Source organism: Zingiber officinale, unplaced genomic scaffold (genome assembly GCF_018446385.1).
Source record: "Zingiber officinale cultivar Zhangliang unplaced genomic scaffold, Zo_v1.1 ctg125, whole genome shotgun sequence".
Taxonomy (NCBI): Eukaryota; Viridiplantae; Streptophyta; class Magnoliopsida; order Zingiberales; family Zingiberaceae; genus Zingiber; species Zingiber officinale.
This window is the reverse complement of record NW_024589821.1, coordinates 172,043-186,111: the sequence shown is the minus strand read 5'-3', so window position 1 is coordinate 186,111 and position 14,069 is coordinate 172,043. Positions and strand designations below refer to the sequence as shown.

The window sequence follows — 14,069 nt, the reverse complement described above, 5'->3', positions numbered from 1 at the left end:
AGCATAAAATACTTCTCTCGTTGGGTGTCTGATTTCCTCCATAGTCATTATGATAGGACAAAATACTAATCATGATTTACTTATATTTTGTCGTGGAGTTGATGATACTAAACTACTTGAGGCGAGTGATATCACTTTTACTCTAATATTTTATTACAACTACTCTATAATGTTTACCTATTTGAAATAGTTCCTATTTAATATTTTAAAAAATTGGCAAATGTTTACATTAAAAATTAGTTAACAACAATACAAGGATAAACATCTTTTAAATAGAAATAGAGTTAATTTTACTTAATGTGATAAAAAATAATTTATTATAATTATAATATAATTATTTTTTTACAATAGATAGATGATCTTTTGATTCACCTATAATTTAAATTTTGTTTCTTTAATTATTTCTTTGAATATTTTAGTATTACATCATATATATATATATATATATATCTTGTTACTATTTAAATAATATCTAAATATTATTATATGTAATCATTTAGTAATTTTAAATATATTATAATAGCTTTGGTTGATATTAGACTTTTATATAATATGGAAAACATAGCTGTTCTTTTCCTTCAAATACGAAGCAAAATATTAGACTAGTTTGTAATGACTTTCAACAAATATTCATATATTCATATTTTTTTTATATGAATACAAATGTAAAAGAAACAAAAATAATAATAAAAATATTTCTCATGCAGCGCGTGCCGTTTTACCAAACGTAAATAGATTGTTGCATGAATGATTCCACCTAACAACCATTCACACTCGTCCTTTTGCCGCGGCCTCTAGGGTATCTTTTCGGGTAGCTTTGCGTGCGCCGGACCCAGAGAATCGCGTTCGTCAACTAGTTTTTCTTAACGGCCTGCGATCGCCCCGTTTCATTCTTCTACTCTCGCTCGCTCGCACGCACTCCAATTCATTCGCCTCTTCCCTTGCAGCTCGCGCGGCTCTCCTTCGATCGAAGTCGCCCAATCCCCTCGCAGCTCTCCTCCCCGCTTCCAGCTCTCATGTCGCCCGACTCAAGCAACTGCTTCTCCGGATTGCGAGCTCAAGCGTAGGGTTTCGGCTTCTAATCCGGCCGCTTCCTCCATTTTTCTCGTTTACATGTCTTCGCCTTCTTCGGCGTCTATAGCGGCGCCAGCGGTCAAGATCTGCTTCAACACACACTGTAAGGAGTCCGTATCGGACCATCAGCCACCTCGGAGGAGGGGATGGCGCCTTCGCTCTGGAGAGATCGCCGAGCTTTGCGACCGCTGCTCGTACAGCCTCTATATCTCGCCCACTCTACTACTTCATGTTACTGTCCCTTTATTCATAAACCGTTTATTCTGTTTATATTGTCTAAAAACGTATTGGGTCATTCACGATTCGAGTTTTTCTGTGCTCAGATTTGGTTTTCCAGTGAGCCACCGCGGCGGCGGCGGTTGTTTCTTTCCATCTACTTTTCGTATATCTGTTCATTTATTATTTTACGATGACGTGCTTTCTAAATTGATTGTTCTATTTCTTACCCAAAAATGGAGTTCTATTATTGCGACGTGTTTGAGGTAAATTTTTATGTTTAATAATTACGGTAGAAATGTTAACAGATGTCATCTTATGCTTCCGATACGCGAAATGTATGTAATTTATTATTATTATTTTCGTGTTCGAATTTTCTCTCCAATCAATTGTGTCATTCTTATATTTAAATCCCGATTTTATCCACTGTAGATCCGCGTTTGAGCAAGGGACTTTCTGCGAGACGTTTCATGCCGATGATTCTGGTTGGAGGAACTGTGAGACGTGCGTCAAGGTTAGAGATATCTGTTAACTATTTAGATTAGCATGTAAGCATGTTACTTGTGGGCCTGTGGCCGTGGCTGAAGGCAAAATCTTCGTTTGCGGCTATCTGTGTCGTATACCTTATCATGTTGTCCTGTTTACAGCGACTGCATTGTGGGTGTATCGTGTCAGCTCAGACTTATGTATTTCTTGATGCTGGAGGAGTTGAATGCATCGCATGCGCTAGGAAATCTCTTACAATGGTGCGCTGCAGAAGCCTCTTTTTATCACTGTTATGCAGTACTTATCTTTGATTCTTCCTTTCTTTTATTGACTCTAGCATAATTTATTGTTCGAGCTGCAACATCACTCGAACATTTTGTCTTTATCTAGAATTTGTCTTTTGGATTTTTTGTGGGTCCAAAATTTCTATCATCATATGATATAGAGGCACTAAATAATATGAGAGATAATCTGATTAGCTAGAAAGACACTGTGCTGGTATAATTGCTGCTGTATGTTTATTTCAAAACTGAATGCTATCAGGATAAGTTCCTTAATTTACATAATTTTTTTTTTATCCTTGTATATTACTACTATACTTTCTAATCAAACATCTATACTTGGAGAAATGGTCTAATTGACAACGGAGCTAGGGGTCTCAGAACAGCAATCATGCGATTCTATTGTATTTTCTCCATACTAAATCATTTGGTAGCTGTATTCAACTGAATTGATTTTAATCTATTAACACAGTTATTTGTTGCATTTAATCTCATTCCATGCCATGAGTAAAAATATAGATATCCAATATTAACTTTTCAGATATATCAGACTTTTAATACTTTGCTTGTTGACTTCATTCCTATTCATAAATTTCTAGGCACCAAATCAAATATCATCTTCTCTTGTGCTTATGCAACAGCATGTACCTGAAGGGAGAGATTCACCTGCTAAAACCTGGAGATCAATTGCTACTCCATTGTGTGGTCAGTGGCGTCAAGCTCCACATATGTGGAATATGACAATGCAGTCTGATTTGCAACAAAGACTATCATATGAATTTGACAGACCTAGTAGCATTGAGAAGTTGGCACCTGGAGGACGCCATTCTATTTCAGCACATGAAAAGAAATTTGAGCCCGAGAGAAAAATTGCTACCAACCTTAACAACATCTCACGAGATAAATACACTCACGGGAATACAGGTTTGGAGTCATTTCTTTGTTACGGAAAATATTATACGTAGATAATGCTGGCATTTTGGTAAACTTCTTGTAGGAGAAAATGATCCTATGTCTATAAGGAAATCAGTAAGTGCAGACCCTTGTTCTACCAGTTCCTTAGTAAACTTTGAAGCAAAGCAAAATTCATCTATCAAGTTGCAACAATTACCTGTTTCAAAAGAAAACTCGTCTCTACTTATTGGTCTTCCAGCATCCTTTTCATCATCAAATGGAGTCAAAGATCCAATGAATCTTTCACCAAACCAACCACCAGCACAAGTAACTACTCCATTATCAAAGCAGTTTTACCCTCAACGTATGAATGAAGCTGAATTGCAAGTTCAAATGCGCAATGGAAGAACTCGAGTTGATACCTATCCACGGACACAATTGCTTCCTCGATATTGGCCTAGGATAACAAATCAAGAGATGAAACAAATATCTGGCGAGTATCCTTCTATTTTGTATGTTTTGGCATTATCACGCATACCTTAATGTACTTATCTATGATGTTATTCCCTACCCCTTAAATGTTACTGAAGTCTTTACTTAACTGTTACAAGTCCACAATCCTCCATCACTCCCTTGTTTGAAAAGATGTTAAGCGCTAGCGATGCCGGGCGGATTGGACGACTGGTGCTTCCAAAGAAATGTGCAGAGGTAACTTCATTTTTTTAGTATTAATATTAGAAATTTCAGAAACCTTAAGTTCATTAAATAATAATTCTCTTTTTTATACTTCTAAAATTTAATGTCCGTACAAAATGCCTAATTTGTCCAACAAAGTTTAATGTTCAATGATGCCTGACTACAATAAAATAATATGTTCTGCACCAAGGGAATTAGATCTCGATAGAGTCCACATATTTCCTACTTATTTATTGTCGAGGGATTGCTAAGCTGAATTCTTGAATTATTTATCCAACATATTTTTTATTTTGTACACTGTACTTCACAGCTCTTAAGGATTTGTGGCTTTCTGTACTTTTGAATGCCATTAAACTCATTAACTCATTGTTGGTCTGACTTTGCATGGAATACATTACATAGCTACTGGGATTGAGTTTTATTAGCTTTATACAATGAAAAAACAAATTATTTTACTCCCAACTATTGGAGAAGGTGACATGGATTCTATCTTGTCATCTATGCAAGGTTTTGCTAATAATATCTCTCTACCCTTCACTCCATCTTAACCTATATTACCTCATATTTATCAAATTTGCTTCATACATATAGCAATAGCTCTTTAGATAAACATATTCTTGTTTGTTAACTTTTTGATCCACCGGAAGTTTTCATCTAGAGAACTAGTTTAGTTTCTTAGTTGGCCTTCTTGTTGTCTATATTTTCAACACAGGCATACTTCCCTGCGATTTCTCAGCCAGAAGGACTTCCTTTAAAAGTTCAGGATGCAAGTGGAAAGGATTGGGTATTCCAATTTCGATTTTGGCCTAACAACAACAGTAGGATGTATGTGTTGGAGGGGGTTACACCTTGCATTCAGGCAATGCAACTGCAAGCAGGTGACACAGGTATTATTCTAATATATTTAGATGATCATCTCTTGGGCAAAGATATTGCTATTGAATGCTTCCATGGTTTCTCCAGATAATCCGTATTAATCCTCCCCAAGATCAATGGATGCATTGACACACATTTCTTTAAGTTGGCCATATTTGATCTTAACTCTTTTATATACCATCTCTTCCAGTTTTAGTTTAATTATCCTCTTGCATCATCTTGTCATCATGGGATGATATATCAAAGTTACCTTATGTATTATCTTATGGAAGATGTTTCTCATGATGGCTTTAGTTTTTTAGTTTTATATTATTGTTTCACGCTTGACATATTAAAGTTGTGAAGGCAATATATATGCAATGTACAAGTGTAGTTTAACATAGTTGTATGGTGTTTATTTTTATTTTTGTGTTGAAGCTAAATGTATTTCTGCAGTTACATTTAGTAGGATAGATCCAGAAGGAAAGTTGGTCATGGGATTTAGAAAGGCTTCTAACAGCTCTATTGAACAGGTTGGTTGATCAAGTGTTAGGCATTCAAAAAATGTATATGCTTGGCTAGAATTTTGTTGTTCTGGAGATGGATTAATCCTGCTTTATCATGTAGCATGTTATTGTGCTGATAGAGAAACTTCTCACCACTTGCTTCTATGCTCCTCTAAACCTTCCAATTGAATGCACTGTCAATGCATCAATTTGAATTTGTTTTTTTGTTGGTCAGTGGTCATTTATGTATTAACAAAATTAAAGTTTGACTGCCCTACGCTGAAGAGTATAGCCCTGCATATTATATTGCTGAAATTGATTTATGTAGCTAACCCTATGGGATCATAAACATTGTTGGTCTTTTTTTTTTTGCCAAGAACCGAGTTTCTTTTATTAATGCCTTTGCATGGTTTCTTTTCCTAATTTGATTGATTCACATTTGCTTTATCAAATATAAGCATCCAACTAGTCTGTGCTAATATAATCATGTAAAGATAAGTTACATTTTGATAAAGGTGTTGTATTATTCATGAATTTTGCATAATTTATGTTAAACATCTGTTATATAATTTATTATAGTGTTACAATTTCATAGCCATTCCCTAATTTTGTGTTGCATCATCATGATTTCTAAGCTAAAATTGGTAACTGCGATTTTGACTTGCACCATGATTCAAAGTTGGATTTTGTAACCTGCAGGATCCTGAAACACATAAATCTAGCAGCGAAATCTCACCACCACCAGAAGGTAATAAGAGAACAATATGGAACCCTAAATGTTTCTTTTGAAACCTCTAAAGTTGTCATAATGGTCAATGCAGCAGATCAGATCACCTCACTTGTACAAAAGGATGGATCTACCACCAAGTTATTGCAGGTTCCTAGCAAAAGAAAAGCCAAAACTCTTGGCTCTAAGAGTTACCGCCTACGTATTGAAAATGAGGAATCCATGGAATTGAAACTGACATGGGAAGAGGCTCAAAAGTTGCTCCGCCCGGCTCCCAATTCTTCTCCTAGTATTGTTGTTATCGAAGGCCATGAATTTGAGGAATATGAGGTGAATAAATAGCTTCAATTTTATGTCATACTTGATTATTTTTGCAAAAATCTTTAAATCATGGCATTAGGTTTTGTGGGGATTTAATGAGAGATTCAATTTAAGGATTCTTGTTTTATTATTCAATTTAAGTATTCACTTTTTACACCATATCTCCACAGTGTCCATAAAATGATTGCTCATTGAGTGAATCTCTTTTTGCTTAAACCAATCATTTTCTTATCTGTGAAATTTCATTTCTGTAGAACTGCTTTAATTCCTGCAGAGAAGATCTTCTGTTAGAACATGACTACTTTTCCTAATTAAGATTATTCTATTCAGTGAAATTAAGCTAACGAATTATTAAAGATCTGAACTTGTTAGTCTGTTAGATCCTCAACAAGCAAGAAATCACTCACAACAACAACAACCAGTCTTATCCCACTAGGTGGAGTCGGCAAGAAATCACTCACATACAATTAAATCAATCTAGTCTTCCTTCTGACAATTCGATGATTCACTCCATGCCAATTATGAGATCGATTTGAATTCTAAATTGCTAGTTCAAAAAAGCTTGATCATTGCAGCAATGGCTGCAAGTCAGTAAGCTATTGTGCATTGTGGAGTCTCTTCATGCAACAGTAGTGAGTCATGTAGTTATGGTTGTAGTAGAGTTGTAGACTTGTAGTGCATTTACTTGTAATAAACTTAATCCAAGCAACTGCACCCAATTTTCGTAATATTCTGCCTTCACTAAATTATCAACCCAGCGATTCCATATATTTATTTCCAAGTATAATTATGACAAATGGAAAGTCACTGGATGCCATGTTAAACCTAACTCAAACATTTCTTTCACCATTGTAGCCTTGTTTACTATTGTGCATAAATAGGACAAACAAAGAATCTGTCTTTAACAATTAATTCTTTCTCCTCAACACTACAGGAAGCACCTGTACTAGGGAAGAAGACATACCTTACCTCAGATCAAGCTGGGTATTCTTTCTGGACTATCTTCCTGATATTTCATCATGCTTTTACATATCTTTTGATGCATTTGGTATGGTTTTTATCTCCAGTCTAATTGTAAAAAAAAAATATCCAAGTAAAAAATTGTTAGGAATATACATGATATTTTAATCTTTATGTAAATAAATCATTAACATTTTTATGTAAAGGTCATAAATGCGGTTTATTCTGTGAGCAAATATATAAAAAAAATTCTGAGATTGTTAGAAAAAATTCAATCATCTACTCAAAGTGTCAGCAAATAGTTCTTCGTATGACTATCACCACCAATTTATGTCGAGTGATCTCTAATTCTACCTTTTATTTTTTGTGATGATTATATCACAAGTAAGAATGTCAGTTTTGACTATTGGAAAGTAGTACGTATTAAAATGATGACTAATTTAATATAATTGTGAATCAGTGTCATAAATTTATAATAATAATAATTTTAATTGTTAGATGAAGACTAAGTATTTATTCAATATCCCATAAAATAATTTAAATTTAGTTATTCAAATTTTTTATGACGTATAACTTTAATTATAAAATATGTATTGGAACATGTAAAATATTAATTATCAATAATTAGGTATTTATGACATTACAACTTGAGATGGCACTTATGCCTTGTGACTGATTATTTCTTTGACTTGATAGTAAGGATTAAAATCTCATTCATGGCATTTCCCATTGTTGGCTAGAAAGAGATAGTATCAATGTCAATTGATGTGTCATTTTTGGGTAAGAAGTTGCGCCATCCAACATCAAATAAGGTGAGAGGGTGGACGAGCAGCAGAAGAGTTGGATGAAGAAGAGGAGGAAGAAAAGGAAGAAGAGGTGGTGCACCAAGGGTTATGATGTTTATTGGTGAGAATTTAAATGGCTTTCTATCTTTGCTCCCTCCCTCGATGCTCCTCCTTAATAATCTCCATGCTAGGCCCCCCTCTGATGTGGTGCCACTGCATCTGACTATGGTCCCAGTTTTGAGCCAGTTTCAGTCTCAATAACAACAATGGAATATCTCACCTGTTTCAAGTGATACGAGATTTCAATACTTACATGAAAAAAAAATGATTAACCAGGTCAGATAAATGTCGAACCTGGGACGACCGGCCCAGCCCCACAGAAGTTTCCTACCGGCCACCAGAGTAAATCGGGAAAGTGCACATGGAGGTCCATCCTGACAGCCAGTATTCTCAGGTCCGCTACCCATTAAGGAGAAATTTTTTTCAATAATTATATGGAGTTAGATATGGATGTCAAATAGGAACATAATTGGAAACTTTGGGAGGGTGAAATGTCATCTTCTAAAGGTTGGAAATTGCACAAGGTTGTGACAGCCAAAACCTTTGAGCATGGATCGTATTTCCAACCCCAAATACCTGGGACACTTGGGCTGTTTGATGTTGTGGTTCTAAAGTGGCATTTGAAGTCGGGATTACTTTCTGCAAAAATAGATGAAGGATAGTGGGAAAACGCTGCACTAGAAACAAAATTTAATAAGTAATAAAAGGCTCTCTTAAGCAATCTAGAGTGACAAATATACTGTATTGGCATTTTAAGTTGGATACTTAAATGCCCCACTTAAAAAAAAAAATGATTAACCAAGTCAAGTAATGTCGAACCTAGAATGATCGGTCCGGTCTCACGGAAGTTTTCCACCGACCACCTGGGTAAAGCAGGAAAGTGCACATGGAGGTCTATCTTGACAGTCAACATTCTCAGGTCTGTCATCCATCAAGGAGAAAAATTTTCAATAATACGCCGCAGCTAAGTCTCAAACTTTAGATCCCTGATCTCTCACTGGAGGATCTAACCATGACACCTTGCCCCCCGGACTTGACTGTTCCACTTAGCTGATGGAGGAAGTGGAGTATTGCCTTATTCTTCATCCATAATTTTCTTATACTTTACATGCACTACGTCGTTGGAGATAAAAGCGTGTAATTTGGATTTTGGAATGCCAATGTGAGAATGATCAAGCCATCTCATAGTTATCCATATACTCTGTTGTATGATGTGCTACAGCTGTACATGGTACGTAATAACATGGACTGGTGCGACAGGACCAAGATTGTAAACTTTGCTTGTGAGAATTAGATTCCTATGAGTTGCATGATTAGACGACAAAATTTGTAGTTCTCCTTGTCACTCAGTTTCTACTCATGCATAAATAGATGACTATTATGGTTCTCCTTAGCTTTCTGTACTTGTGCATAAATTGGGATATGCAATAGTGTTAACTGTACCTTTAACTTAGCAGAATCACTTTAGCCATCATAAAAATCATGCATCCAGATACATAGTTTCAACTATTATCTGTTTTTTAGTCATTTAGCTGTACTTTAATATGTGATGTAAACTGTTAGGTTCTTGCAATAGGAAAAATTGGACTCTTGGATGAAATAATATTTAACTGAGCATTTAGAACTACCAAGTGCCTGATATCGTCATGTTCCTGTTTGAGTTTTCATGCACTTCATTTTCATTGTACCTTGCCATATATAGATTGATTAATTCTGTAGGTAAATTCATGATGTTTGCTAGTATTATCAAATATGCACCAATATGTATATTGTTACAAGTGTTGCTTTGTTTTCAATCTTTGTAACATTGTCCAGTGAAAGTCACCAATGGGTTCGATGTGAAGAATGTTTGAAGTGGCGCAAAGTGCCAGTGGATGCACTACTTCTATTCAGGTGGACTTGCTTGGAAAATGTTTGGGATCCTGAAAGGTGACTTGGAGATTTATATTTTGGAATTGTTGAAGTTCCTTCATTTTTAGTTAAATTTTGGCATTCTCAAATGAATCATGAATATTTAAAGTATATGGTTGTCAATGCTCTGTTAGAATCAGAGAATCAGAAAAATCTAGAATGAGTATTTTCATACAGGAAATCACTAGGACTTGCATTATTCTGTTTCAGATCTTGTTTGCAAGTTCATCATGATTTTGTGCAATATCATAAACATGTGTAGGATCGTACTGTCTAATATTGGGTCAGGTGCAATTTTTATTCCAACTTTTACCATTTTTTACATGTCTATCTTTGCCTGTTAGTTTAAACAAATCTATATTTACTTATTTAAATCCTTAACAATTAGATTCTGTTGTTAATATCATCAATTTACAATTAAGTGATGAGATGACACCTAAGTATGGTCGGTGCAGTCAATTAATTGAGTTCCTCAAATAGCTAAGTGATATAAACAAGATGGGTCAATTATTTGTAATTCGGTATCGCGTGGCAATATGATACATTGGATAAAAATTATCATCTCAGGATGCGATTCATTATTGAAGATTTAATTGATTATGATTATTTTTTTAAACTAAAAGGTGAACATTAATTTGTGAAGGGGTTAACGCTGAGATATATTTTGAAATTGACCCTATAACATTTTGATATAAATAGCAATCTTAATGATTCATGCTAAACTTTGACTGACGTTGATGATCTGACCGGATGAAAGAAGTTATTATGTCCAACTGACAACCCAAAATAGTTGCTGTCTTGGTCTCTGAAAACTAATAGAAACGCCCTAGATGCCCTGGAATTGTGCCTTTGAATTGTACATCTTAAGAACACATGAATAGTCCCTGGAAGGATTTTTACGTGCATCAATCTATCATAATTCATTCCACCTTTTGTTTATTGTTGTACGAAAGTTGCATTCTTATGTTCAACCTTAAAACATAAACCATTGTTTCTAAACTTGTCATTGGAAAAAGAAGTTTGCAACTCTTTCCAATTAAACCCCTGTTACTTAGTTGTGTATATACACGGATTTACCAAAAGTGTGATAGTCTTGTCAACAATTTACTCAATCCTATTCAACTATTTGTTACTGGTTCTTTCAATATGTTCAGGTCATCTTGTTCTTCTGCTCAAGAATTGAGTTTGGAGCAGATAGCAGACATGGTCTCCTGTAAATCAGGTATATATATATTATTTCCTCAGTCATACTATGGCTATAATCTCCAAAGATTGTCAGTATTCAATACTTTCTGCTAATTAGGTATGTTTATTCGTTATCATTTTCTAAAGGTAGCTTAATGTACTACAATTACAAAGGATTGTGGCTTAGCTGTTGGATTTTCCAGTTTCTTTTCTGAAGTCGAGTACTTCAAATGCAATTATTGATTCCAATTGTTTCTGTGAACAACAGGTGTTTTGAAAAAGGGGAAGGCGAAAGCAGAAAGAGACAGCGTTGAAGTGTCAGACGGGCTTGATACACTTGCAAATCTCGCTATTCTTGGTTACACTAAAAGCCTCCACAAATCTTCCCAACCAACAACAAGACATCCCCGGCATAAGCCTGGCTGCACTTGCATTGTCTGTATCCAGCCTCCCAGTGGCAAGGGCCCCAAGCACAAGCCACACTGCACATGCAACGTCTGCCTCACTGTGAAACGCAGGTTCAGAACGCTCGAGTTAAGGCGCGAAAAGCGTCAGTCGGAGAAGGCATCCGAGACACCAGCAAAGCAGAAGTCACCCATCCTGCCATCACCACTTTTGTCACCACAACCAGCGAGTATGGATGTTACACCAACCGGTCCGATCGATGAGGTTGCCACTCAGAAGGTAGATACGTTGAACGTCGACATGGTAGTCGACGAAGCATCTGATCACAGAACAACATCTGCGTCCCCTCTCAAAACACGCCAGATTGATTTGAACATCCAACCAGAGAGGGAGGAAGAACCATTGACACAACATCAAAGTGTGACACTGGTACCCTACTGAACCTGTAACTTTCGGAGAATCCGGAAGTTCATCAGAGACCAGCGATCATAGTGAGAAAGGGTCTGTATCCATCAGACAGAGTGCATTATCGACGTGGGCCGCTGATCAATTGGCAGTTGGGATCGAATCAAGCTCGATCCTGCTGACTGAACAGTCCAAAGGGACTTCCTAAAATACTAAGTGCAGAATCCAAAGTAACTCCGCTAAAGTGAGTAGCCCATTTGGGCAACATCACCTTTTGCTTGATCGCCAATTTTATAACTATCTGTACAGTCATTAATTATGCAAAGGACACTAACGTATCCATAGGCCTTCCTTGCAAGTTATGATCCTAATTAATCAAGTCATTTATATTTATTTTACCTGTTTATCTTCTCTAAGTTTGATGGTTGTGATTGGCTAAAAGAGGCATATGTACCCATTAAATGTTTCTAAAAGCTATTAGATAAAATTAGGTGTGCACTGCAAAATATTCCCACTATAATTTAATTTTTTTTTACTCCTATTTTCTTAGTTTTATATTTAATATATTTATTTTACATTCAAAAGTCATGTCACTCGTTTTATAACCAGGTCGCCAAATGCGCTAATTAATAATTCTGAATATTAATTCGAATCATTTTGGCGGAAAGCAAAATTTAAATTGACAAAAACGAGTTTCGATGAGATTTTTGAATGATCGTTCTTCCAACATTTACTGCAGATTTGTTTTTTTTTTTTTTTACATCAAAAACAAGTTTAGCATCAACTGAATTTGAGATTTTCCGGACGATTACGAATTTACGATGAGAAAATGGGTGTTTCGGGGAGATTTTTGGATGATCGTTCTAGCATCAACAAATTTGAGATTTTTCGGTATCGTAGAGAACAATCACAATGTAGAAAAGATGACGGAAAAGCAAAAGATTTAAAATCGACGAAAACGCACTTCGATGAGATTTTTGGCCGATCGTTCCAATATATTACATCGATCTTCAAATACCAAAACCAAGTTCAGCATCAATCGTATCTGAAGAAAAATGGCGGAAAAAATAAACAAAAATTAAATCGCCAAAAACTTGTTTTGAAGAAATTTATGGGATAGAAAATCTTCTTCCCTTCTCGCAACCGAAAAAAAAAGGGGTAAAAGGATAGAAAATTCAAAGCAGAAAAGTAGGTTTTCTTCGTTACTGACCACAACAGGCAGCCGTGCGGAACGGCAAAAAGTTCAGATTTCTTGGTCCGGGGAAGCGAGCCTAGAAGCGATGGCGGAGTGGTACATCGCGTCGTGGAAGGTCTCCGTCGCCCTCATCTCCCGCCGCAGCATCTTCGCCTTCTCTGTCGTCAGCCTCGGCCTCCGTTCTGAGGATTCCGTCGCCCCATCTGCAGTCTCCCCGGCAATCTTCGGTTCCTCGTCCGAGACCGGCATGTCCCCAAAGATCGAGCGGAACAGTGGAGCCCACCAGCGGCGCTTGGCGTCGCCGGAGGAGGGAACCGGAGAAGAGGCCCGTGCGGCGAGGGAGAGCGGGCGGCGGAGACGCGGATTCGTAGGCGGAAGGATCGTGGGAGAGAGGAGGTTGGTAGCCATCGGCGAAGGAAGAGGATCGCCCAGAGAAGAAGAGGGACGGAGGACTGCTTTTAATAATTGAGAAGTTTCCATTTCAACCCTCCGAGTTTTTTAATTTCTTACTTGAGGCTTGAGCAAGTAGATCAGGTTTTCCAATTCCAGGTCATGTCATGTCACCTTTCCAATTCCAATTCCATTCCATGGATAATTATCTACTATTAGAAAAATATAAATTAAATAAAAATATTATATATCTTTATATATTAAAATTTTCAAGCACAATCTAGATTTTTAATTTTCTCAACAATTTGTATTAATTTTTAAATTAGTAGATAATTCATTTTTATAGGTTAAATTTGTTTACAACTTAGAGGCCAAAAAGGATCGAATTGAATAAATTATTTTTTTAATCAATCTATGAAAATTGAATAAACTAAAATAATTAAATATCAGTTAATTCAATTTTCAATCTAATTAATTAAAATTTTAAAATCAAATTAAAATTTTATTTAATTAATTACATTATTAAATAAAAATTAACTTAATTAATATCCTTATTCGAATTAACTGAATTTTATATTTTAAAATTAAAACCAAATTCTTTTAACTATAAACCAAATTAACTGAACTGGATTTTTAAATCACATCAATTAATTCAATTTTATCAAATTTTTACTCAGTCCGTGTTCTTTATTATGAGAACTACCTAATCAGTCACAC

At 35.8% G+C, this 14,069-nt stretch overlaps 2 protein-coding genes across 3 annotated transcripts; one reads left to right on the top strand and one right to left on the bottom strand.

Annotated features, from left to right (window-relative positions):
- The first annotated feature begins 890 nt into the window (after positions 1 to 890).
- On the top strand, positions 891 to 12,165 carry LOC122035863 (B3 domain-containing protein Os07g0563300-like). 2 transcript variants are annotated; one of them, XM_042595010.1, is made up of 14 exons: positions 891 to 1,268; positions 1,723 to 1,804; positions 1,938 to 2,036; positions 2,657 to 2,981; positions 3,055 to 3,448; positions 3,563 to 3,659; positions 4,360 to 4,534; positions 4,959 to 5,035; positions 5,708 to 5,756; positions 5,833 to 6,065; positions 6,991 to 7,040; positions 9,677 to 9,790; positions 10,927 to 10,994; positions 11,226 to 12,165. In XM_042595010.1, exons 1-14 carry the CDS (start codon positions 1,114 to 1,116, stop codon positions 11,801 to 11,803), a joined length of 2,496 nt encoding a protein of 831 aa, XP_042450944.1. In that variant the 5' UTR covers positions 891 to 1,113; the 3' UTR covers positions 11,804 to 12,165. The 2 variants fall into 2 exon arrangements, with proteins under 2 accessions (XP_042450944.1, XP_042450942.1); XM_042595008.1 differs by having other exon boundaries at positions 5,830 to 6,065.
- Positions 12,166 to 12,622: 457 nt separating this feature from the next.
- On the bottom strand, positions 12,623 to 13,410 carry LOC122035898. Its single transcript, XM_042595054.1, has 2 exons — positions 12,978 to 13,410; positions 12,623 to 12,812 (listed from the first exon to the last, which is right to left on the bottom strand). Exon 1 carries the CDS (start codon positions 13,368 to 13,370, stop codon positions 13,011 to 13,013), a length of 360 nt encoding a protein of 119 aa, XP_042450988.1. The 5' UTR covers positions 13,371 to 13,410; the 3' UTR covers positions 12,623 to 12,812; positions 12,978 to 13,010.
- Between the last annotated feature and the right edge of the window lie 659 nt (positions 13,411 to 14,069).